Source organism: Gracilinanus agilis, chromosome 3 (genome assembly GCF_016433145.1).
Source record: "Gracilinanus agilis isolate LMUSP501 chromosome 3, AgileGrace, whole genome shotgun sequence".
Lineage (NCBI taxonomy): Eukaryota > Metazoa > Chordata > Mammalia > Didelphimorphia > Didelphidae > Gracilinanus > Gracilinanus agilis.
This window is the reverse complement of record NC_058132.1, coordinates 591,326,822-591,354,742: the sequence shown is the minus strand read 5'-3', so window position 1 is coordinate 591,354,742 and position 27,921 is coordinate 591,326,822. Positions and strand designations below refer to the sequence as shown.

The window sequence follows — 27,921 nt, the reverse complement described above, 5'->3', positions numbered from 1 at the left end:
GTTGCTTCATGTCTTAAATTAAGAGACCTCATATTTAACCTGTCTTTATATAAATAAATTATTCCCCAAACTTCCCTGTATGTTATACTTTCCTTTAGAGCCCATTATATTTTGCATACTCAGTCAAATTGTTGGGTTTTTTTAAAACCTTCACCTTCTGCCTTAGAATCAATGCTATGTATTGGTTACAAGGTAGAAGAGTGGTAAGGGCTAGGCAAAGGGGTTAATTGACTTGCCCAGGGTCACACAGCTAGAAAGTGTCTGAGATCATTTTTGAACCCAGGAACCCCCATCTCTTGGCCTGGCTCTCAATCCATTGAGCTACCCAGCTACCCCCATCAGTTAAGTATTTTAAAATATACCTTAAACTAAAATTCAAACCCATTTCCTCTTTGATCATAAGAAATAGAACTGAAAAAAATCTTAGTGATAATATAATTTGAACATTTCATTTTAAAGATAAGGAAATTGAGGTCCAGAAAAGATAAATTGCTTTCCTAAAGTCACATCAGTAGTCTGCAAAGATATGTTCTGAACCCAGGTCTGCTAGTTAAAAAGCACTTATACACAAAGCACTGTGCTAAGTGCTGGGGAGAGAGGCAAAAAGTGAAATAACCACTGCCCTCAAGGAGTAGGCATTCTATAAATCCTCTGATGCTAAAGCCAATGTTCTTTTTTTTATCATATTGCCTCTTATTCTCTACTAAGTAGAAGGGCAAGAGAGAAGATAAATGACACTCTTTATAAGTAACCCTACATAATCTCCCAGAGGCTATTAAATTTCTTTTCTCTTTAAAGTTTCTTTAAGGGGCAGCTAGGTGACTCAGTGGATAGAGAGCCACACGTGGGTTCAAATTTGACCTTGGATACATCCTAGATGTGTGACTCATGACAAGACACTTTACCCCAATGGCCTAACTCTTAATGCTCTTCTATAATATCAATTCTAAGATAGAAGCTAAGGGTTCAAAAGAAGTAAAGCTTCCTTAAAGCTAAAAAAAATTACAATTATTATCTCATGTCTAGAACTGAAATCATCTTTCCCTCTAAACCTACTCTCCTTCTGACTTTCCATTTTCAGTATGTGGCACCATGATTGGCATACATCATTTACCACCCTATTTCCCATGTTTGAAACCTAAATATTATCTTTTATTTCTATCTCACTTATCTCCTACATTTAGTTATCAAGTCCTATCCATTTCTGCGCAGTACTTCTTGTCTTAGTGCTTAGTGCTGGAAGGGATCTTTAGAGGTCATCTGTCTCGCACTATAGGAGGATCTTCTAGGGCCTCTATCAGACAAATAGCCCTCAAGGTTCCTATTTCCATTATTTCATATACTGATTAAGAATTCAGGATGAGTTATTATCCAACTGTGCCAGTAAACACAAGGTACAGGGCCCATCTCTGCTTAAATGTTTCACATGGAACAAAGAGATATTAGTTGGCAAGGCAAGTGTAAAAAGTACCAGTGTTTTATAGTCAGAGGTAGAAATTAATTTTCTTTCCTTTCAAAACCAGGCAGTGGAGAAAGCAGAAAAGGAATATTTCAAAACAGCAAAGTTGTCATGGGAGAGAGATGTTCTTATATCCTATCTACATAGTCTTTCCCTTCACAGTGGAGAAAATATCAATGATGATATAACTTCTCTGAAACATATGTACCTCAAGAAATCAGTGTCCTTTCTACTAAGTATTTTCTGCCATTTCGTTAGCATTTCAGGACCCTTATTTGTGGATCTTTCAAGCCTTGGATATGATTCTTTGCCTCATTATTTCCAACTTTTACCCAAACTGAGTCACTCCATACCTGCTTACATAATGTTTTTGCTGGGCATGTTTCAAAATAATTAAAAATACCTCAATTCCATGAAATAAATTCCACTCTACATACCTGCTGTTGCTAACTACCACCCCCCTTCCTTTGCAGTATCAGCTTTAGTTATGAAACCTTAGATTCAAAGGAACTAATTTCACAATCAAGTGAAAATTATACATATAATTATTTTAATTCAACAAAGATTTTTAAGCACCTACTTTGTACTGTGCACTTAGAGAGAGGCTAGGAAAGTAAAGATAAATAAGAATAGTAGGCCACAAAGAATTTATAATCTTATAAAGAAAGTTTAAAGTATTGTGGGATCATATGAGGGAAAGATTACTTTCATAAGAACCAAAGGAAAGCTTCAGAGAATAAGAGAAGCTAAACCTAAAAAAGCAGATAGGAAGTCAATAGGCAGGATACATAATTTTCCCTATTTTAGAGTTAAAAATCAAGAAAACATATGGGAGTGGGGGTAAGGTGAAGGAAGCATACAAGATAAGGAAAGGCATTTTTGAATGTGCTTTTCTGATGACTGCTCCCAAGATCCCTTCCTTCTTTTGGCCTCCAGCAGAATATAGCATGGAGCTCCTCTGGAGTGAGTAAGTAGATAAGTAGATAAGGGCAGCCTCTTTTTTTTTTTTTTTTTTTTTTTGTTCTTCTGGACCAAAAAAGGCCAGAAGGAATTTCTCTAAGAATGTCTTCTACCTTCTATGAGGGTGTTTGATGTGTTTGTAACTGTTACTTGAATGGTGGTGTTGAGTGTAGTAGTCAAACTTTATCCCCTTTCTCTATGTATGGCTGGCTACACTGTTTAAAGCAGCAATTCCCTGCCTTTTTTGAGAATGAGGATATCTCCCTTTAAATATTAAGATATTTTATGTTCCTTGCTCCAGAAGTAGTGAAAATGACTATGAAATGGTGACCATTATTAAGAAAATATTTGTTGACAAAAGGCTACAATGAATTCAGTCTTCTGTTTTAAATAAATATATTTATTTCACATCAGCTTTTACACACATTTAGAAAATAGAACTATGTATGTTACTATTACAATATATACATATATTAACATGAGAGAAAGCATGGGTAATACTGTTATGAGAGAACTAGGAAAAGTTAAGCAATAGACATAAGTTAGCTGGCATAGCTGTCAGGGAAAGTGTTGAAGGTTCTAAGCATGGAACAGTGAGGGAGAAAAGAGATTTTTCTGAGAGACTTTCTGGATGAAGCTGATGGCAGTTAGGTGCTTAACCTGGAACAATAACTGATTCCTGACAATGAAACCCAAGGGTGCCAAACATAGACAGGTCCACACCCACAAACCCACAAGTGTTAGAATATATAAGGTAAACTGGGAACCTACACAAGGGATGTGGGAAATAGGTAAAACACACTAGTTGGTGAATGTCAGTTAAATCAGTCACTGGTCACCACTCAAGGTTATCTCTCTGTTGGTCCTTTCTTGGGGGTTGAGGAAGACTTAGGAAGTAAACAGTTTAATAATGAGTTTAAAGGGTTGGGAAGTAAGTAAAAGATCACACTAAATCTACACGTCTAGGGATAAGTTCAAGGAGCTGGAAGATTGGACAAACACTACACTGACTCTAGCTTAAGCTATCAGGACCAGCCTGTTAGGTCAAAGGAAAGTTGAATGTCTCACTGCAGGGTCCTCTTCAGCTACAGTGATGATCACAGCTTTACAGGAACCACAGCAAATAAATCCACAAAGAGGTAAAGTCAGGGATCTGAACTAGTCTGGTGTGTCCACCAACCAGAACTAGATTCTCTGCTCAACCTGACCTTTCTCACAGGGTAGATGGTTTTGGCAGGAGAAAATTATTTTTCTGGGCTCTTCACTTCCAGCAGCTAAGTAAGCACTTCACTACCATCAGCTTCATCCAGAAAATCTCAGAAAAATCTCTTTCTCCCTCATTGTTTCATGTTTGGAACCTTCATCACTTTTCCTGACAGTATGCCCGCTAACTTATGTCTATTGCTTAACTTTTCCTAATTTCCTCATAACAATACCCAGCCTCAAGGGACTTGGGTTTCAAATCCCAGCTCTGATACACTCTGGCTGGGTGACCTTAGAATTTCAAGCAATTCTCTTCAACCTAGAAGTTGCAGAGTAGCTGTTGATCTAAAGTTTTAAAAGTTTTCTAACTGGGAGTTTCATCAGTGAAAGCACAGGTCTAGACCCAAAACAAATGTGTCTGTGTAAGTAAGTAAGCTGCAGAAGTTATATTTTATAAAGATCAAAATGGCAATGTTTAGTGAAAACATAGATTCTTGGTAATCTTTTATAATAAACCCAAAGACCCACCAAAGATATTTTCCACATGGCTAGAAAGACTCATATTTTGAAAATCAACCTTATACTACTACCATTACTACTACTATTTTTATTATTATTGTAATTATTAAAATCATCATTTATATAGCACATTAAGGTTTGCAAACCACTTTATATTTATTATCTCAGTTGATTCTTGCTACAAGTAATATCAGCATTTTACAGATGAGAAGACAGAGGATAAATGATTTACATAACTAGTAAGCAACTAATGTGTTATATATAAATATACATATATGTATGTGATATATTGTTTACTATAATAAATATATTACTTATTGATCATTGAATTAGTCAACACTGTTGGATCCCTGCAGGCTTTTTCTTAGTATGTGGAATTCCTGAGCCTTAACAATAGATGGCAGGATTTCTTTTTTTAACCATTTGATTTCCTCTTACTACTTCTGTAGATTGTAGGGACTGATCAAAATAAAAGTGATTTTTTTTCTCAACAGCTGCATGTCTTTATAAGTACATTTATTTGGTGCAAAGGTACCATTGATTTACTTAAGCCTATCTTTCATGTCAGTATATTTTCTTATACTTTCTCTTTCATTAGAATATTGGGTATATATGCTGCCTAAGCAAGTACTCAGTAGGATACTGGGGAGCAGCCTATTGTGTTGTACACTATGCAGGGCCCAAAAGAGCCTGTCTATGTACTTCAGTGGTATACAATCTAATTTAAATATGAAGTGAAAGTATAAGAGCCAAGGCAAGAAACAGAAACAAATGCAGGTGGAAGGACACTAGATTAGTAGTCAATTTGATTTTTAATTCTATTTCTCCCCAATAGGACCATAAGGAATCACTTGACCTCCCTGAGCCACAGATTCCTCTTATGTTAAGTAAAAAAGTTGGATTATATCAGGTGCTTTAAAGCTAGGCTCCACAGGCTTACATGTAATATGTTTGTAAAACATTTAATTTTGATGAATATATTCAATTTAATAGATTTCTTTATATTTTATATTGTGCATTTAAAAATTCTGAGAAGTGCAGAGGCCTTACAATACAGAAAGGGTCAGTGACCCAACTGGCCTAAATGATTCATTCATCTTATGATTGAAGCCATAACCTGTGGCTACATGAATCCAGTGGTCTCTTAGGAGATTTTGTGGTCTTGGCTTCATTAGTACTGCTTCACCAAACACCTAAACTGATAAACTACAGTTCGTGTATATAAAAGCAGAAGGATCATGGAATAATGCAGTAAAAAGAGTGAATGGTATACTTCACAGCAAAAGTGAGACATAGAGTGAGGTTAAAAGGAAAAGAGGAATATTGATTGGCATGGAAGAGCAATATGGTTCTGGCTTCTTGACCATATTGGGATGCTAACTTAACCTTCAAAAATTTTGCATAACAATAATTTAGGAGATGATTAGCTACATGCTTGAAGAGTAGATTAGGGGATTCCTCTAGTCTCTTCCACCCAGAAAATACTGTGATTTTATTTCAGTGGTTTTATAGACATTTATCTCAGTCTTTCTGTAAGGGTGAAGGGTAAAGGAAAGAATTTGGGGGGAACAGACTAGAGGAGCATGAGACAAGAATGGCAGTTGAGGACAGCAGGGAATTTTGGGAAGTATTCCTAAAGACCAGATCTTCAGTTTGGGGAGCTCAAGGAGAGTGGAAGCGGTGAGCGAGCTCTGAGAGAACAGAAAGCAAACCTGTAAATTTCCCCTACTGGAATTGAAGTCCTCATACCCTGTTCTTTGTCAGCAGACATATTCTTACATCCAAGACAATACCATCCTGCCCTTTGGAGATTTCTGGACTCCATCTGGGAGCAGATCCCAAAACCCCCTCTTCCTGTCCTTCCCGTACAGACAGATCCTATTCAACGGAATTATAAATTTAGCTTGTAGATTAGATTGGAGAGTGAATTGGCTCCCCAAGGGACGGACCTTGGGTTAGACATTAGGGCAACCAATTTCCTCTGACCACCACCCTTATCAATCACCCTAATACTCTTAATACTTTTTGGCAGTCAGCATTCCAGGACTTTATTGAGAGACAAGAGGGGAAGGAGGTACCACAGCTTTTCCTGGCTGAATCTATCTTTGAGCCAGGACCCCCTGTGGTGCTGACAACAGATCTAAGGGGAGGACTGCATGAATCCTGATTCTGGGCAAGATTAAACTGAGTCAGCACATACACATACCTCATCTTGTGCGTAAGCCTTCCCTCCAACCTGTGAGGGTTGGCACACCTTCCTTGGTCACCCTCCATCTGGGTGAAACCCCCTTCAAGTCCCCTAGTATTAATGGCTCCATAAGAGTGGGAAGAGAGAATTACCACACCGAACCATCTCTCTTTCTCACCTAATCCCTCTCCTGGGCCACTAATACATTTTCCCAATCTCTAATAATTCTCTTGATTCAGGGGCATCTTTTCCTTCTTTACTTTTCTTATACTTTTTCACATCATGGTCTAGGGCAGGGGTCGGCAATGTATGGCTCTCGAGCCATATCTGGCTCTTTTGAGGGCCAGATATGGCTCTTTCTGCAGGAGCCATAAAGTCATTTTTTTTTTCAGGCACTGTTACAAGAGCGTGCACTGTGAGCACTGTACGGCTCTCATGAAATTACATTTTAAAAAATGTGGCATTTATGGCTCTCATGGCCAAAAAGGTTGCCGACCTCTGGTCTAGGGCAATAAAGGATAGATATTTAATATATAGACTATCTCTTAAGAAGATACTTGTTCAATAATGATTTTCCCTTCTTTGTGTGCAGATAAAGTTTAAATAACTTCCTTAATTTTTACAGTATAAAAAAGGTACTAATTTATTTAAATCTCTCATTAGTCTGTTTTCTTATGTTTTCTCTGAGTTATTTGTGTCCAGTACTTTAGGAAATGAGTGAGCAATTGTGTAATCAACTAATTATGCCACATTGTGCAGGGCAGAGAAAGACCTACTTTTTGCCCTTTGGTCCTTTGCTCCACCACAGCCCCAAGCCTCAACTTTTTTTCTGGAGGGTTCTTCTTGTTTTGTATTTATTTTTAAGTTTAATTTTCCAGTTTATTGGCATGGTGAAGGGGTAAACATATAGCTGATAAGATTCTTAGGTGCAAATGTGCAACACATTGAGTCAATGGATCAGTAAAAAGAAAAGTTCTTTTTCCTTCCCCAAGTGATTTTTCAAGTATTGATACATGTGTATATTCCTGGGGATAGGACAATTCTATGTAGACCATGTCTAACTTTTTCATCTCCTTGCTTATTCCTCAGTGGTTTATATAGCAAAGACCAAAATATTATTTTTAAACCTATAGAATATAAGGTAAAAGGAAATATCCTGAAGGTATTTGAAAACTAAGGTGAGTGTCAAGTGTAGACAGTAGGTTAAATAGAGAAAATTTAAGAAATATCCATCTAGAATCGGCAAATCATTTAATAAAAATGGAGCAGATAAGCCAGAAGGAGAGAAATAGCATACTATAGAGATAGAGGAAAAAGACCATTAGGGCTAAAATCTCATGTGTACCAACTAATGAAAGTAGTACCTGGGAAAAGTATATTTCTAACTGCCACCTCTTGGCTAACTTGATTAAAATAACCCCAGTAAATATATCTAAAGGTAATTTACCATACACTAACCCAGCCCTTAAAGATGAGCAAGGACTTGAGAAAGTGGGTAATGCCAAGATAGAGGAATGGCAGTTAAATCAGTTGAACTGAGTACCAGCCTCCAGCCTGCTGGGAATTAATACATCTAATTTACCTAAACTAGAGTTCTTGTTAGGGAATGAGGAAATTAGACAGGAAGCAATAACTTTATTGAGGATAAAGCATTTAGGAAGGTGGGTAACAGGTTTTCCTGTCTGGGTGACTAATAACATATAATAGGACAAGGGAATGGACAACCAAGTAGGATAGGGGTTTGAAAATCTCACTCCTAGGTCCCTGACTCCTCTAGCATTGTTTCTCTGATATCTCAGGGTCTCAGTGGATAATCAGCCAGTAGATCCAGTGGGGTAAAACAGTGAACTGGTACAAATTGAAGGTCCACCCTCCAAGCTGCAAATCCAAGCTCTAGTCTGTCCTTCCACAAAGATGATGGTATCTTGATGATGCTTTCTCAGGGAGATCAAAACATACAGGCTCCTTCTTCAGTGGTAACCAACTGACTTAGACCCAGTTTTGTGTCACTCCCCTCCTTCATTCCAGAATGTTCATCTCCTGCCACCCTGCTTGGCAAACTTTATCTACACTTAAAAATGCTATTTCTTTATTACACTAAGAAGAAGTGGGAAGAGTAAGAGGTACTTCAGAACATAGTAAAGGAACAGGCATAGGAGGACCAGGACAGTACCAACTGCAAAAAACATTTTATAATACAGGATAAATATGTCAAAAACAATATCAATTAAGATAAAGAAGAGGCTGTTAAATTTGGAAAGACAATTGTATAGTTATAGAAATAAAAATGTATATATTAAGATGATGTGTAAAGATGTATCAACCATAATTATAACATGGCACTCTTATTATGTTACTATAATTATAATACACTTAGAAATGATGTACCAAAATTGGAAAGCAGAAGCAGCATCTTGAATAAACAGGTATAACTCCATCAGAAATCTATGAGGAGGGGGCAGCCGGGTAGCTCAGTGGATTGAGAGCCATGCCTAGAGACTGGAGGTCCTAGGTTCAAATCCGGCCTCAGACACTTCCCAGCTGTGTGACCTTGGGCAAGTCACTTGACCCCCATTGCCTACTCTTACCATTCTTCCACCTATAAGTCAATACACAGAAATTAAGGGTTTAAAATAAAAAAAAGAAATCTATGAGGAAAGTTTGGATTATCTCTCTTAATTTCTTTGGGGTTCAATTATGTTAGTTTATTGTTCAGAATATGTATATCTAGAACCATGTCTTGTTTCCATTTATCAGTTCTTTCCCTGGAGATGGGCATACACCAGCCATTCTTCAAATAATATTTCTATTGTTCTATATAATATTCTCTTGGTTCTTCTTATTTTACTCTCCATAATTTTAGGTAGATCTTTCCATGTTTGTTTCTCAATTAACCTGCTTGTCATTTCTTACAGCAGAGTAATATTTTATTACAGTCGTATGCCATAACTTGTTTAACCATTCTACAATTGATGGGAATCCCCTCAATTTCAAGTTCTTTGCCATCAGAAAGAGAGCTGCTTTCAATATTTTAGAACATATAGGTTCTTTTCCTTTTTCCTTAATTACCATAGGAAAAAGACCTAATAGTGGTATTGCTGGCTCAAAGGTCATACCGTTTTATAACTCTTTGGCCATAATTACAGATTGTTCTCCAAAATTTTTGGATCAATTTTCAAAATAGACCTAATTCTTATCTCCAGATATGGCTAAGAAAAATGATTCTTCATTTTCTGATGTTGTAAAAGAAGTCATAGAGCAACAGCAATCTCAAACATCTGAAATAGAGAAAAATAAAAAAGTTCTGATCCAATTGCAGGTAATTTCATTTATGATACTTCTAATAAAATAGCAAATGTATTTAAAACCACTGCATTAATGTAGGAGAAATGATTAAAGGTGATATGACATTTAATTTTTGAGGATAATTTTTCAACCATTCAGACCTCAATTTATGATGAATGCAATCTGACTTCGTTTTCTTTTATAACAGAAAGGGTTTATTTCACAGGGTTTAAACAGGGAAGGGAAGGAGGGCCAAAAGGGATTTCCCTAATTATAATTTTCTTAATCTCCTCCCTCAAAAAGCCAATAGTCTCACGAATCTCTTCTTCTTTTACTTGCTGCTAACTGACAACTACTTTGACCCCAAATTTCCTAATCTAGCTTTCTTGACTATGGTCTCTCTCAAAAATAGTATTGGCAAAGAAATATAGTTCAGTTGGCTTTGATTAGGAGGTGACAAGATGGTAGAGTCACCCACAGCCTCCAGCCAAGAGGTTTCTTTGAGGTAAGACAGGTATATTCTTTCAAGTTGGCTTCTTCTCAGTAAAATCTGGTTATTTTTCAAACAGGAACTCAGGAACATAGATGATAGACACAGATGGAAATCCGTTGGTAATTCTCTATTCGGAGACTGGATGGCTGAGTTGAGGAACTTCAGCTGCAGGGTCCAAAGGCTTTCCACCAGAAAATCTATTTCCCTCACAGGAAGTTCTCTCTCAAAGTTCCAAAGGAAACACAAACCAAAGAACCCTCTCTCCAGGCCCTGATCCTCTTTATATCCCTTCCTGACATTCCTTAGAATGCTTCCCTTTGCATTACATCTGTGAGCCAACCAGATTACAAACCTCTATATTTTGCAAAACTACTTCTCTATATTTCTACACGTCTTAGTCTGATTTGTATTTCCTCCTTACCTCTACCTCACAGCATCCTTTAAGAAGACTCAGACTTCTGAATAACACCTTTCCTCATTTCTCCTGATTCCTCCAGCTGCCAGTGCCCTCCTTCCATAGTTATTGTTGTTCAGTCATGTTTGACTCTGACCCTGTGGACCATAGTACACAAGCATAGTACTTTCCATGGGGTTTTCCTGGCAAAGATACTAGAATAATTTGCCATTTCCTTCTCCACTAGATTAAGGCAAGCAGAGGTTAAATGACTTGCCCAGTTATGTTGTGGAAGAAGATACACACACATGCACGCGCGCACACACACACACATTTTAAAGTCCATGAAGAAAACAAAAGCAAAAAATAGCATGCTTCAATCTGCATTCAGTTACTATCAACTGGTTTTTTTCCTCTGAAGGTAAATAGTATTTTTTAAACCCTTACTAAGTATAGGTTCTAAGACAGAAGAGTAGTAAGGGCTAGACAACTGGGGTTAAGAGACCTGCCTAAAGTTATAATTGTACATAGTAGCAGCAATATTGTAAGGCGATCAAATGCGAATGACTTAACTAGTCTCAATAATACAGTGATCCAAGAAAGCTCCAAAGAACTCTAAATGAAAAATGCTATTGGGACAGCTAGGTGACTCAATGGCCTAGTTTTCACTTTATTTTCTTCTTTTTTTTGCCTTTTCCCACAATAAGAATAATATGGAAATAGGTTTTGCATGATCTCATATGTATATGTATATGTATAACTATAGCAATTGCTTACTGCCTGAAAGGGGAGAGAGGAAGGAGGAAGAGAATTTTTAACTCATAATTTTAGAAAACAAATGTTAAAAATTGTGTTTACATGTAACTAGGAAGAAATGTAATTGGGAAAAGAAAAATAAATGTATTGAGCACCCACTGAGTTCAAAGTATTATCCTGGGTGCTCTGAGAAATGTATTATTGTTCAGTTGTGTCCAACTGGAATGGTTTGTCATTTCCTTCTCTGACTCATTTTATAAATGAGCAACTGAGCCAAATAAGGTAAAGTGACTTGCCCAGGGTCACACAGCTAAGAAGTGCCTGAAGCCACATTTGAACTCTAAAAGACAAGTCTTCCTGACTCCAGGTCTGGCACTCTATCCACTGTGCCATCTCATTGCCCCTTTAGCATTGTAACAGAATGATTGGACTTGGGCAGGAAAAAACCCAGCAAGGCATGCATAACAGATGAAATGGAACTTGGAGCAGCCCCAGGAAGGGACTGGAAGATTCCAATGTGAAGGGAGGGGCCAGACAAGGAGGAGTTCCAACTGTCAGTTCACTCCTGAGCTAACTCTAACTTGGGGGGTTAGGTGAAAGGAGGTGAGTGTGTTTGGATCTGGAGTGAATCTGGCTCCACTGTACCCCTATATTCGAGTCTATTTGGAGATCACAATTGTCAACATCATTTCAACAAGCTTCAATTTACCATCCAAGAAGACTTTGACATAGCAGTTCTTCAATTTGACTGAAGAGCTCGGCCTCCCTGGTGGGGAGCGGCCTGAAGGGGAGACCCTTCCCTGATCCTGCTTACTCCTCCTCCCTACTAGGAAGATGTTTGAGGGTATAATTCGAATGGGGGCTCCCCAATCTGGAAGAGTGGTAGAGGAGATGATGGAGGAAGGTGTTAGGATTAGTTTGAATCCTAAATTACTTCTGCCCTATGTTCAGATTCAAAAATCTTGACAAACCCAAGCACTTCCCAAATGTTTTTTCCTCAAGATGGAGTGGAGTATTCTAAAGCCTCCCTTCAACCACCCAATGAATACCTCCCCTCCACCCCCCGCAAGGTCTCTACTCCAAACTTTAATCAATGTACTAATATAGCTGAACAGGAATTTATTGTGAAGCTAAAGTATTTGGGGTTCAGGGAAGGATATGGGGATTCAGGAATGAGGGTAAAAGGAACAGACTTCACTAACAATTAGGGACTTCCCCCTGGGGCAGACAACACTGGATCTCTTTCGATGCTTGATCTCAGTACTTATCCCTCACCCCCTATAACCTCCTAATCACTATTCAATAACCTAATATAAAAGGGGAGTAACAGGCATAAATGAATCAAGCAGGATCAGGGAAGGGTCCCCCCCTTCAGGCCGCTCCCCACCAGGGAGGCCGAGCTCTTCAGTCAAATTGAAGAACTGCTGTGTCAAAGTCTTCTTGGATGGTAAATTGAAGCTTATCGAAATGATGTTGACAATTGTGATCTCCAAATAGACTCGAATATAGGGGTACAGTGGAGCCAGATTCACTCCAGATCCAAACATACCTATCTCCCCTCACCTAAACCCCCAAGTCAGAGTTAGCTCAGGAGTGAACTGACAGTTGGAACTCCTCCTTGTCTGGCCCCTCCCTTCACATTGGAATCCTCCAGCCCCTTCCTGGGGCTGCTCCAAGTTCCATTTCATCTCAGTGATGAGTGCCTTGCAGGGTTTTTTCCAGCCCAAGTCCAATCATCCCGTTACAGCATGGTAGGGTGGTATGATGAAAAGATTGAATCTTGCCTTTGTACATAGCTGCTTATGTAATCTTGGCAAGACAAATCCTCCCAGTTGGCCAGCCTCTGTTTCCTTATTCTAAAATGGGAGGAGGAGAGTGAATGAACCCAGAAGTCCCTTTCAGCTCTAAATCTATGACCCCTGTTCACAGATTTTAATCCTTTCAGTATTTTGTGACCTATTATGGCCTTCCAAAACTCATTACAGGGTGGCTGACTTCATGGTTATTAGCTTTTCTGAATGTAGAGAAGATATATAGGCTGTCCCTGTAGCCCTTGGTCCATAGGACCTTTCAGAGCCTGAATTCCGCTGGCATAGTTTTCATGATCCCAATGATATCATGTTAAATCATTGGAAGAAGACTGCAGTGGAAGAATATTTAGAAAGTAGTTTTTAATTTGAAAATATATTACTACCACTACCACCACTTGCAACAATAATAATACATAATGATAATGACAAATATCTTCATATTTTTAACATATACTAAGACTTAACTGCTAAAATTAATTGTATAAATTGGAGTAGATTAGGCATGTTTACAGAAATCCCTAATTCATATACTTGGACTTAACCATCATTAAAATTTTGAAGGAAATTATCATTTAGCAAGTGTTTTTCCTTCCTCTTAGTTTCTGACTGAAACATATGAATTAGCATAGTTCTGGATTTAGGCACCCATCAATATCAAGGTATCAACCATGATGTGATGACATTGATATCAGTATGACAACATAAATTTTTTTGATTGTTTATTAGGTATTAGCCTTTTCTTCAATATAACAATGAAATATCTTCCATTCTTTAAGTCACTTTCACATATATTATCTTGTTTGAGCCTAACAACAACAGTATGAAATAAGCTATATAAATTAGACTTTTTATACATCTGTGAAAAATGAAGCTTAGTGGTTAAATATTTTTCCCAAAGTCTCTTGGCTAGGAGTAGATTCTAAATCTTTGGATACATAATCTAGTGCACTTTCTACTTTGCCATACAACCTCTGTGTATTGCTGTATCACTTCTATTATTCCACAAGGTTATGCTTACTAACACAAATTTTTTAAAAAATAAAGCAGTAGAATCAAATAATAAAACCAAGTAGCTAGAAGTAGATGAACATTTTAGAAAATAAGAGCTCCAAATTTTAATTACTTTGAGACTTCACTGTATTTTTCATTTTCTTGTACATCAGTTTTTCCAAATCTGATAAATATATATTTTACAGGTTGTTGAAGTGATTTTCTGCATGTATTATGCATCAAAACAATGACTTTCCTCTGATGTTGAATATCATGAATTAATAATGATAATGTTGAACTATATTACAGAATGAAGTCCGTGAGCTTGAGAAACAAATGGGATCTGTCATAGCAGAGACCAAAGAAACAGAAAAGCATATTTATCAACAAGAAAGTGAAATAGAAAAAGCCAAGTCTCACTATCAAAGCCTAGAGGCTCAAATCAAATCCTTACATGCAGAAAATGTAAAGCTCAAATTTTCCATAGAAGTAGCACAAGAAGAGTTTGAGGAGTATCTTACAAGAAATAATGCATATGATGAGAAGATAAGAGTATATAAAGAAAGTATTGCTGAGGTAGAAAATAAATGGCCTTTTATGATTAAACTGCATCAGAAAAAGGAACAAGTTAAAAAATTAATGAAAAAGAAAGAAGAACTTTTCCATGATCTCCAAAATCCAGATGGAAACATGATAAAACAAGCACAGGTTTGAAATATACTTATTATATTACATTATTTTTTCTTTCAAGTGCTACATGATACATTAGCTGGCAAGAGAGTGTTAATTCATAATTAAGCAGCATGCCTTTTTAAAAAACCTTACCTTCTGTCTTAGAATCAATACTGTGTATTGGCTCCAAGGCAGAAGAGTGGTAAGGGTAGGCAATGGGGGCTGAGTGACTTGCCCAGGGTCACAGAGCTAGGAAGTGTTTGAGGTCATATTTGAACCTACAACCTCCCATCTTTCAACTTGGTTCTCTGCCCACTGAGCCACCTAGTTGCCCTCTAAGCCTGCTTGTTGAACTCTGTTATGACTAGGTTCATAAGCTACTCAGATGGCTTTCATAATTTTTTCAAGTTTGCCAAATGTGTGAAATGAATGACAACAGTGCCTAGTATGAAAAGGCATAACTGAAAAGGAAATAAAATTAGATTTACAAAAAACATATAGGCAGAAAAAACCCTGAGAACAATTAATCTATTTGTGGTTAAAAATTGTGATTCAGAGAAGTACTGGAGCACTTGGTTCCACACTGATAGATCCAAACCAACTCAAATCAATTTAGTATGCCTAATGCTGATATGCAAATAATATGAATTAATGATTTCACCTTAAGCTGTCTTCCTCTTTTTCCTGCTGTTCTTTGAAGACTGGGAGCTACAAACTTAGGATGCCAATCATTTCTTAGTGCTGTTGCTGGGCAATAACCACCATGACTACCACTATCATTGCATCTTATTTCTATTTGATTCTTGGTTTTGTTTCAGAATCTAAGGATTTTTTTTTACTGTTTCTAATTTTAGTTGTGCCTAACAAATACTTAAATGATGCTTAACAGCTTCTAGGTAATGTTCAGTGTTTTTAAATCACAATGATAACTGTGAATTAGATTTTACATACTAGTACTCACCTTCAATTCACCCATGTACTATCAATTTTACATATAGGAAGAAATTATGAATCTAAAAGATAAAATTATAACTGTAGAGGCATCTATCTCCACAAAAACTAGTTTGCTGGAGGAAGAGAAAAATGTACATGAAAAATTGAGAAAAGAAATAGAGGTAAGTTTTTGGTATTTGAGTTTAATTTTCTAAAATTCAGTTCTAGATTACATAATAATTTTGATGAAGTTAATTGTTAGTTATCCATTCGAGTGAAGGCAGAAGTGAATAATGCAATTTTTAAAAATCTAAAGTCATTTGTTGGATTTTGAAATGTGACCAGGGAATCCTACCCTTCAGAGACTCATAAAACTTTTCCACAAAGAGTGCACTGACTACTCATTTTTACTAATACCATCTCCTTTAAGCTCTAATTCTCTGATTCTTACAACTCTTCATTGTCTTCTGATCCTAGAGCTCTATTTCCACAGAATAGTAGAGATGGAATACAGCCTGGTAGAGCTGGGAGAAACCCTAGAGAAAACAGTGTTATAAACCGAAGAGTCTTTGGACATCATAGGATCAGCAGTAGGCTAAGAAAGGGCCAAATGTTTGATTAAAACACAGCAGGATTGATCAGAAATATCTATGGAGAAGAATTGGAATTGATATTTCTTTTAAGTCTTGTATATTATTTAGCTGAGAGCTAAAGAAGCCAATCTCATAGTGCCTTACATGCATTCAGCCTTCTTGCTTACATTTGTCCTAGAGTGGATTATAAGCTGAGTTTTCCTTCTCAAAAAAAAAAAAACAACAACATTTTTGGTACAGTATGTTATATTCTACAAGAGAATCAGGATTTGAATCCTGATTATGCCATTTATTACCTTTTGTCAAGTCATATAACCCCCTCAGGACCTTGGTTTCACTTTTGTTACAACCCACTTTCATTCCTGTAGATGCTGCAAGACCTGTTTTGTGAGCTTGCTCAAGTTTAAAGTGAAGCATTAGGCATGATGAGTTCTATTGTTTAAAGTGGAAATTGAAGTTTGAGACACTGAGGGGAAATTAGCCACAAAAAGAAAGAAAAAATGGGCATGTATTATAAAGGAAAATTTCTTAAAGGAGTCAGGTCAAAGACACTGCAGATAGTGATCTCTATGGTCATGAGCATGTGTGACTTGGTATGACTGGTCTCACTCATTGACACTATTAACTTGAAGCATTACACATTTCTAGACCCAGTCTATAATTTCATGTGGATATTTATGAACAGACAAGTAGTAGTTATCACACTTAATTTCAGTAATAAAAGGGCTTGTTTTTTTCATCAGAATAAGTCCTCCATCAATACAGATATGAACTCTGCTATACCATAGTAAACAAATGAATGAACAAATAAATAATGAATGGATGAATGAATGAATAAATAAGTGAATGAAAAAGCACTTTTTAAGCTTTCATTCCTTTCCAGGCATTGTGCTATACTTTGGGAATATAAAAATGAAGAGCAAAATAGTCTCTGCATCATGGAATCAGTTCAATTATCATGTTTATGCTGATGATTCTTATTAATTTATCTAGCTCTAAATTCTCTCATGCCCTCTAGCTCATATTACCAAATACCAATGAACCTAGCATACTGGATGTCATGTAGACACCTCAAGTTTAACATGTCCAAAAAAGAATTCAGTATCTTTTCCTTAAATCATTCCTTTTTTTCTAAACTTCCTTCTTACCATTGAGAACATCATCCTTCTCTCAGACACCCCGGCTCCTAACCTTGGTGCCATTCTTCATTCCTTACTCATATTCATCCAATGAACCTAATCTGTGGCTGGCTTGTCATTTCTGCCTACACTACATCCCCTATATGAAGCCCCTCTAGCCCATCTCACACAACTGTTCTCTTGGCCCAGGTTCTCATCTTCACTCCTAGACTATTTCAGGAGCCTCAAGTCTCTCTTCACTTAGCTGCCAAAATGATCCTAAAGCACAAATCAGAGCATAAACTCTAGGCTTCCTATTCCCTTCAGGATTAAATATTAAATCTTCAGTTTGGGTTTTAAAGGCCCTCGTGATTTTGTCCCTTCCTACTTTTTTCCCTTCTTACTCTTTCCTCTCTTCCACGTATAATCCAGGCCTTCTTGTCTTCTTGCTGCCCTTACACATATTCCATCTCCTGACTGTCTTTTCTGTGGCTTCCTCCTATGACTCTTCATATTCAGGCTCTGGCTTCCCTGGATTCCTTCAAGACTTGCTTCAATATATTTTCTTCAGGAGGTCTTTCTTTCCTCTCTTCCTCACTGCTAGTGCTTTTACTCTAAGATTACTGCCCACACAGACTGTATATATTGGATATATATGGAGTTGTCTACATGTTGTCTCCCTCATTAGAAGCTGAACTTCTTGAGGGTAAGGAACATGTTTTTGCCTCTCTTTGTATCTATCCCCAGCATTAGTAAGCACAGATCTTGGCACATAGTAAGTACTTGGTAGATGGTTATTAGCTGACTGATACATCATTTCTAGGAACTGGTGGTAGATAGGATTACTAGCCCCACAATAAAAGGAGTAATACCAGCTTTGGGATCTGGAAAAAGCTGGGCCTGACAAAGAAGGCTAACCCAGAAGAATCAATGATATTTTGAAAAATATTTCATTAAAGTTCATCATTTATTGACTTACTTTCTGTTTTTTAGTTTTTCTGAATTTAGTAAAGGCAGATCCCTAGATACCAAAGTTACAATCTATTGCCTGGTCCATGCCTTAGACTACTCAGCTTGGAAGGAACAGACGAAACTTGTATTCCACTAGCCCAGTCTGTGTAAAGCTCAGACATCTTCATGTCACAATGAGATATGGTGGGAAGACATTTAGGGAAAGAGCAGTCACCATATTTTTTTACAAAGAGTATACAAAGCTTCAAGTAGGATTGAATATTTTTTTCAAATCATTATCTTCTCTCCTGGAATTGATACTAAGTATTGGTTCCAAGGCAGAAGAGCAGTAAGGGCTAGAGAACTGAGGTTAAGTGACTTGCCCAGGGTCACACAGCTAGGAAGTGTTGGAGGGCAGATTTGAAACCAGGACCACCCCTCTCTAGGCCTGGCTCTCAATCCACTGAGCCACCTAGCTGCCCCTACGACTTAATTTTATAGTACTATGTTACCACAAGAAGGTGACAATTCATGTTCAGATAGTTGGTTATAGGAGGAAATTTAGAATAGAGAGAAAATAGATAAAAAATAAAAATCTATAGTAGAACTGAACATCTGAAAATAATGCATCTTAAAAGTATTAATTTAGAAATGGTTTCTGTTTCTCACTTATTTTCATCTAATTCAGAACAATAACAAGGTAGAAACTGAATACTTTTATGTGGTAGCCCTTAAAGACCACCATGAGTATAATTTATATTTCACTGAGAATAAAAAAATTATTTTTCTGGCCAATATTAATATTCTCAAATGTTAACTCTTCTACTTTAAAGGTTCATATCTATTTCATTGGCATCGATGTTTAGTTTTAGATGGAAGGGTGGATGAGACTGAGACTTTCATTTTTTATTACTTCGTCAGATAACTTCCTGCACTGAAAATTAATGAACTGTTTCAAAACTTTATAATACCCAGTTTTGTCAAGAATATCTTTTCCATTATAATTTTAGCTTTATTGTCTTTAATACATTTAAAAGTAGTTCTATGTTAATACTATCCTACTATTGGAGTTGAAAAAATAAAACTTAAAAAATTAGATACCTCAAGAATGTTATAAAAACAAAAGACTAACTTATTAAACCATATATGTATGTATACATATATATATAAAACCTTAGTAGTTTGAGAACATTCTATCCATTAAATTTTCTCTTATCTAAAGAAATTTCAGTAAAATATCAACTAACAAATATTATTCTCAAAATAGCATATTTCTTGAAAGGATATATGTTTCAAAGCTAAAATAATTTTGTATTACCCATTATACCTTTTGGATCTTAGTTAAAACATTAGAGGACATAGTGGAAAGAACACTGGACTTAGAATCAAGCAACAATTTTTAAGTATCTGTTATGTACTGAAATCATGTAATATATGAGTTTGAATTGCACCCTTGACAATTAATAGATATGTTTTATTTCCATATTATTCTTTTTGTAAGTGAATAATCTATAAAACCAAAATTTTGCATTTCTGTCCTTCACAAAATTTCTAATCAGCTGCCTTGTTGTGGAAGTAAATCTGAGTACTGGAATTAATTAACCGACAAGCACTTCATATGAGCTTATTATGTGCCAGATATTGAGGTAGAGGTCTACCAAAGGGGATATAGGTCTTACCTTATGTCTCAGGATGAAAGATGTGTCTGTCATTCAAGGACCAGGGAATTAAGCTCAAAGAAGCTCATAGCCAAAAACTTGGGACACCTGCTTATCAATTTTTTTTTGGCCATAAGATCTCCTGAGCCCAAGAGGTGTCAAATTGTGTTCAAGTGGAGGGTTCAGCTACATTGAGGAAATTATAGATATATTTCAGTACTGCAGCCCTGTGGCCTAAGCCTTAGTATATTGGGCCTTTGCTTGGATTATTGTACTGCTACATTTCAGTTTTTAATGCTTTCAAATATTTTACACTTTGCAAATTTTACTTTTATGCTTTTTATATTAATATGGCTTTGGTAAGATTAATTCAAGTTAATTGTATTTAGCATAATTTTTTGCTAAATATATTATTTAATGTGGGTCTATATGAAACAAATACATAAAAATACACTGTTTCTCTTCAGACACCTTAGAAAAATGAAATGTAGATAAATCTGGTTCATAGACAGCAAATAAGATGGTAAAAAAGAAAAGCCAAGCACACAAATTCCAATAAGTGATTTTTAGGAGATAAAAATAATATTTGCCAAAACTATGGAGCTAAAAAAAGGCTAAGGTAGTAAAAGAGACTTTAATAAACAAGAAAGGCAAGTAGGCAGAAATTTGTGATAAAAGACTATGTACAAAAGATTTTTGCCTGTATTGTATAGAGTTCTGGGCTCCACTACTTAAGAAGACTAGAGAAATTGGAGAACATTCATTAATTCTAAGCTCCTAGAATTCAAGAGTATATTTAACCTACTTTGTACAACATAAGCACTTGATAAATGTATTCTTTTAGGACAGGTACAAAAGTGACTTGGAAAAAAAGTGATTTGGAAAATAATACTTAAAGTATTTTACTCAAGGGAGAAAAATAGCAGGGGGATTTAAGACTTAAAGTATATAAAGATTTTAAGCATAGTAATTGAAGAGCAGGCCCTGGCACCAGAAAGACCAGGTTTCAAGATCCACCTGCTCCATACTGGCAATGAGATCTGCCCGAGTCACACTAACACTCTAACCTGTAAAGAAGATGCAGATTGTAGAGAAAGTCGAGCTGCTCCCCTGGAGCTCCCTACTCCAAATAAGCCACAAGACTAGCCAAAATCAGAAAACAGAAGATGGTGAAAAGATAACGTTCTACTAAAAGTAGAGACAAAAAGAAATAATGATAATTCTTTACATTTAAATACTACACATTTAAGAAAGTTTTCCTATCTCAAATCAGCTTTAATGTTCCTTTTCTTTATACCATCTCCCAGTTTTTCTGGCTCCCTTCAACAGCCAGCTAAAATCTTCTTTTAGAAGCCTTTCCCTATACCTCCTATTCCTGATGCCTTTCCTGTGTTATGTATTTCCCATTTACTTTGTATATAGCTTGTTTGTGCATGCAGATTTACTTGTTGTCTTCCCCCTCTGACTGGGAGCTTGTTGAGGGAAGGGACCATCTTTTGCCATCTTTATGCCCCCGGAATTTAGCACAGTGCCTAACAGTGCTTCGTGTTTATTGACTGAATCGGGACTAGTACTCAGCTCACCTGACTCAGTCCAGTTCTCTTTCCTTTGTTTCATGATGCATATAAAGAGTTAATTAAGATTATGAAAAAAATAGGACAGGTTAGTAAAAGAAAGGTTAAAGCCCCATGGTAATATGGAAATGTATTTTTTCACGACTTCATATGCTAGATTGTATTTCTTGTTTTATTAATGGGTGGGGAAAGAGGGTAGAGAGAGGGAACTGAAAATAAAAGTTTTTTAAATAATGTTTAAGTTTAATTGAATATTAAAATAGAAAAAAATTAAATTTAGCTGAAATGGTTGAAGACAGCCAGTTATAAGCCATGCTTGGGCAAAAAGTTTGACTAGATTAGAGCATCATATGACTCTGCCATGTTGGTTCTACCTTCAATCCTTCATTGCCATCACTGATTAGTTGAGAAACCTGCTGTTGATTTTAACCCACCCACACCCAGTATACAAAATTATATAGTTCAGAGAGCTGCACCCATGGTATCAGCTGTACCTCCCACATCATAAATGTGATCCAAATTTAGACGTGTTTTTGTCTAATAGATTAGATCAGTTTTCAGACTCCCCTCTAGCCCCATGATCCCATTCTTTCATTTATTTAACAGTTAATGTCCTTTAAATAACCAGTGCTAACATCAGGAAACTTGAGTTTTTCTCTTCAAGTCTCTGAAAACACACTGTGATTTATCCCACACTACTTGGCTTCTTTATTTTAATCCCAAATATGTGTGATGCATACATACACTTAAAAGATACCTTAGAATTAATATAAAATGTGGAGAATAATTATTTCACATTTTTAACAACCTTGAAAGCAAAACTGCTGTTTGAAACCTCTCTTTCCTTAAAGATCTGTGAAAATGATAAACACTATACAGATTTTAATTATTATCCCTAGGTTATTTGATGTGATTTATGGGACAAGAATTGTTGATTCTACCTTCAGTAAGCCTCCAGAATGCATTGGAATAATAAAATCATAGATTTTCAGAGCCAAGTATTCCTGTACATAACATTTGTTTCGATATTTCAATGGATCTCTGACTTAACCTGTGATTGGTATCTTTCCATCAGTATTTTTGGCAAACACACCTGTATCTTCTCATCTTGTGTAACTCTGTGTCATATTCTCCCTTACATTGTCCATAGATATCTACTCATCATACCAAACACCATCCTGTAGGTCTTTTTATATTTTGGGGGAAAGTATTTGGTATCTCTGATTCTTGTTATATGACTAACCCATATCAATTTTTGTTCATTTCTTTTGTCTCTAGACTTAAAGGACTTGGCTTTAAATCTGATGCTTATTCCTTGTGTAGCTTTAGATAAGTCACTTAATCTATCTGGGCCTCAGTTTCCTTGCCATAAACTAAGGGGTGGTTTTGAAGTAGATGGTTTCTGAGGGCCCTTCTGAAAATTTCCTCGGTGTTGTATCTTCTAACATTTTTGGTGCATAGATCATAATCTGAAATATGTTATAATTTATGTAGACCCATGATGCATGATGCATCTTCTCCATTGCAGTTTAAGTCTACCACAACTTTGATTCTTCAAAAAACATAGTAGTCTAAGGTCGATAACTATATAGCATTAACTATAGGAGCATTTGTATCAAAAGATAAATTTTTATACTGGGAAGTAAGTTGAGATTATTGAAACACCATACAATTTCTCCAAATCAATGCAGACTTTTCACGTATGACATTAATTATGATATTATTATTTATCCCATACTACTTGGCTTTTTTATTTTAATTCCAAATATGTGCAATGCACACATTCACTTAAATATGACTAATAATTAGATTAGTAATTATTAATAATTAAATATCATTGATCTATGATGACTATTCAAGAGTCAGTCTGATTCATTGTTTATCCTGTGCCTCTCATAGACAGATATACTGATGTACTAAATTAATGGGCTAGCCCACCCACTAGATGTTATACTCTTTGCAATGGCTTGTGATTTAATTATAAAGGGAATTCATGACGAAGAATCTCTCTACCAATGCATACCTTCTACCTAACTCATGATGTTAGATGCCTTGGATATAGATATTAAAATGCTTTGTTAAGGTCCCTCAGCCATTGAGGTGAGGCAGAAATTGATCCCAGGTCTTCCCAACCCTGATGCCAACTTTTTCTCTCCTATGACACATCACACCCTATATAAAAATCCCTCCAAAATTATACTGATCTAAGTCCTAAAAAAGTCCAAATTAATAGACTGAAGGAATAAACAAATGAAAAAAATCCCACCCAAAAAGTTTTAAGGTGGTGACATAGATGCTCAAAGCACAAATCCAGAGAAGAATAGCTCCAAAAACACCTGTAAGCAAAGCCTCAATGAAAAAGAAAGCTTGACACAAGTTCTAGGATTCCTAGAATAGATGAGAAAAGAAGTTTTTTTTAAATTTCTACATTTTTATAAGTTTAAAATCAGCATGCTAAAAAAGAATAGAAAAGAAATGAGAACCATGTAAGAAAAAAAATTGGACAGGGAACTATTATCCTAGTATAAGAAATGTAAAATCTTGAGATTTAACAAACTTTCTAAAATTATAATGGATTAAATACAATATAATGACCCCATGAGACAACAAGAAACATTAAAACAAATTCAAATGACTGAAGGAAAATGCAATGTATCCTGTAGCAAAAACAACTGCCCTAGAAAACAGATAGAGGACAGAGAATTAAAAAATCACTGGATTGCTTTTGACAAAATACAATACCGATTTATATTAAAAACACTAGAAAATATAGGAATTAAAGGGTCTTTCCTTGAAATATTAAGTAGTATCTATCTAAAGCCATTAGCAAGTATCATCTTCAATAGGGATAAGCTGGAAACCTTCCCCATAAGAACAAGAGTAAAACAATGTTTCAATTATCACCACCATTCTTTAATATTATACTAGAAATGTTAGCAATAAGAGAAGAAAATGAAGTTGAAGGAGCTAAAAGTATGCAAAGAGGAAACTAAACTATCACTTTGCAAATGATATGATGGTATTGAGAATCTGAGAGAATCAAATAAAAAACTAGTTGAAATACTAACTTTAGCAAAGTTGCAGGATACAAAATAAACCCACATAAATCATCAACATTTCTACATAATTCTAACAAAGTCCAGCAACAAGTTAGAAAGAGAATTTCCATTTAAAATCACTCTAGACAATATAAAATACTTTGGAATCTTTTTGTCAAGACAAACATAGACATTATATGAACACAATTACAATGTCTTTTTACACAAAGTTAGATCTAAACAATTGGAAGAACATTAATTGCTTAACGGTAGACAAAGCTAATATAATAAAAATTACAATCCTAGGCCTGGCTCTCAATCCACTGAGCCACCTAGCTGTCCATATCACCATCCTTCTAATCTGTAACCTCAAAAATTGTCTCTGATTCCTACTCTTCTTACTCTCTCATCATTCACTCTTTCATTAGTTGCTGAGTCTCATCAGTTCTACCTCTATAGAATCTCTTACATCTGTGCCTCTTTGTTCACTTGGACATTAGATGATGAAGGTCTGACCTTCATCACCTCTAAACTGGGATTTTGCAATAGTCTTCTATCTAGTGTCCTGCCATGAGTCTCTTCTCTCCCATCTGTTCTCCACATGACTACCAGAGTGATATTCCTAAAGCATAGGCATGACTATCTTTGTCCCAGGGTCACTAAACTCTAATGGCTCCTGGTTATCCCTGGAATCAAATACTCTTCTGTGGCATTGAAAGCCTTCAGCATCTGATTAATCTATGTTTACAGGCTTGACCATCACTTCCTTCCTGCTTTCTGGGGTCCAGCCAAGTTGGCTTAATTTCTGTTCTTCATGCATATCATTCTATCCCCAGTTCCCTGCCTTTGTGCAGAATCACCTCCTGCCTATAATGCATTTCCTTGTCCACTCTACTTCTTGTTTCCTTCACAGCTGATGTACAAGGTTACCTCCTATATAAGGCCTTTCCTGATCTCCCCAAATACTAGTATTTCCCTCTGTAAGCCGGGAAAAAGGGTTTTATGGGTTCAACATATTAAAAGATGGTCGCCAGAGGATTGAACTATTATCAATCCTTAATTAAGAATAATCTCAAGTCAAAATTGACTTTTATAGAAGTTTATTTACAATTAAGAAGAGAGAAAGGAAATAAGGAAATAAGAATCTAACCCAGTAGGTAATTTACTATGATCCTCTAATTAATCCAGGTAGATCTTAACCCTCAGTCAAGAGTCAGAGGGCCAGAGGTCTGGAGGTGAATGAAGCAAAACTTCATTCACAGAGTCTTATTAAAAGAAGTTTCTTGGTTCCGGGTTAAGATGGCGGCAGAGTAAGAAGCAGCTCTTAACCTCTCCTGACCGAAACACACAAAACTCCTCAAGGGGACATAAAAACAAGTCCAGACGAACGGAGGAACCCCACAACAGGGCACAGCGTGGAAGGTACGTGGAACTGAGACATTTCCAGGCTATAAAGGGCTCTCACTAAATCGCGGGCTGAGCAACAGCCCCACCCCCAACCCCTACACACACAAGATCTAGAGCTCTGAAGCCAGCTAAAAAGAAATAGAGCAAGTTTGGGGCACCCATCAAGTCATTGGCAGCTCCGGGGCCTGTTCCTGAGAGCAGCAAGACTTAGGACCCCATTAAGCCAAAGAAAGGAGGCGAAATCTGAGCGCGGGAGCAGGACTCAGGGTGCACAGCGCAGGCTGAGCAGAACGCAGGCACTGCGGAGGCGTGGGTGGAGGCAGACACAGCCAGGAACTAAAGCCTAAGTGGGGAACCAGTGTGGACGGGTATACGACTGTGGAAGCAGCGCCCTGAGACTTGTAAAGAAACCTCCAGCAGAGGACAGACACTGAGCGCGAGGATAAATCTGAGAAGCTGCTGGGGTAATGATGGCTACTCAGCCTCAGGGAGTTCAGAAGAGAAAGAATAACAACAAGAAAAAGAAGTCTTTAACACTCAACAGCTTTTACACAGAGAAAATCCAGACAACCGAGCAAACAGAGGAGGAGAACAAACAAGCATCCGGACCCTCCCCAAATAAGGAAAACTCCTCACAAGCTATGGAAGAGTTCAAAACTGAGATTTTGAGGAAAATGGAAGAGATCTGGCAAGAAAATAACTGTTTAAAAGGTAGAATCATGCAATTGGAAAGTGAGGCTCAGAAACCAAATGAACTGATAAGCAAATTGAACTCCAGAAATGACCAGATTGAAAAGGAATACCAGAAGATTATGGCCGAAAACCAGAAGATTATGGCCGAAAACCAGAAGATTCTAGCCGAAAACCAGAAGATTACAGCCGAAAATCAATCCCTAAAGGCTAGAATTGAGCAAGTAGAAACTAATGATCTCTCAAGACAACAAGAACAAATAAAACAAAGCCAAAAGACTGAAAAAATAGAAGGAAACATGAAATATCACAATGAGAGAGTGACAGACCAAGAAAACTGGTCTAGAAGAGACAATTTGAGAATAATCGATCTTCCAGAAAAACCAGAAATTAATAGAAATCTGGACTCCATACTAACAGAAATAATTCAGCAAAATTGCCCTGAAGTCCTACAAGAGGGCAACATAGACATTGAAAGGATCCATAGAACACCTGCGGTATTTGATCAAGAAAGGAAAACACCAAGAAATATCATTGCAAAATTCAAGAGTTTCCAAGCAAAAGAAAAAATCTTACAAGAAGCCAGAAAGAAACAATTCAAATATCAAGGAGCACCAATCAGGATCACACAGGATCTGGCAGCCTCAACGCTAAAAGACCGCAAGGCGTGGAATACAATATTCAGAAAGGCAAGAGAGCTGGGCCTGCAACCACAGATCAACTACCCATCAAAACTGACTATATATTTCCAGGGGAAAGTATGGGCATTCAACAAAATTGAAGAATTCCAGGTATTTGCACAGAAAAGACCAGGGCTAAATGGAAAGTTTGATATCCAACCACAAAAATCGAGAGAAACCTGAAAAGGTAAATAAGATACAGAGGGGAAAGAAAGAAAACTTATAATTTTTAAATTTGCCTTTTTAAGGGCCTCAGTGAGATCTAATTATCTGTATTCCTATGTAGAGAAATGTTATGTTTAATTCTCTGTAGTGAACTCTACTCACTATTATAATATTCACTATTATAGTAATCAGAAGAATAATTAACAGGGTGAGGGTGGAACACTAAATAATCTAAGATGGCATGGGGGACGGGAAAGAGGGGGTGAATAGTAGGGGACACCAAGAGAAACTTGAGTGAATAAGAAAATAGAATATTCTATTACACACAAAGAGGGCATGGAAGGGAGAGGGGACAAATACTATTATAAGAAGGAGAGGAAGAGA

General features: G+C 36.6%; 1 protein-coding gene across 1 annotated transcript in view; it reads left to right on the top strand.

Annotated features, from left to right (window-relative positions):
• CCDC122 (coiled-coil domain containing 122) overlaps positions 1–27,921 on the top strand; it is a 38,927-nt gene that overhangs the window by 2,319 nt on the left and 8,687 nt on the right. Inside the window, exons 3-5 of the mRNA XM_044669388.1 lie at positions 9,533–9,648; positions 14,368–14,766; positions 15,729–15,845. Coding sequence (XP_044525323.1) covers positions 9,533–9,648; positions 14,368–14,766; positions 15,729–15,845 — 632 coding nt within the window. The remainder of the gene's footprint in view (positions 1–9,532; positions 9,649–14,367; positions 14,767–15,728; positions 15,846–27,921) is intronic.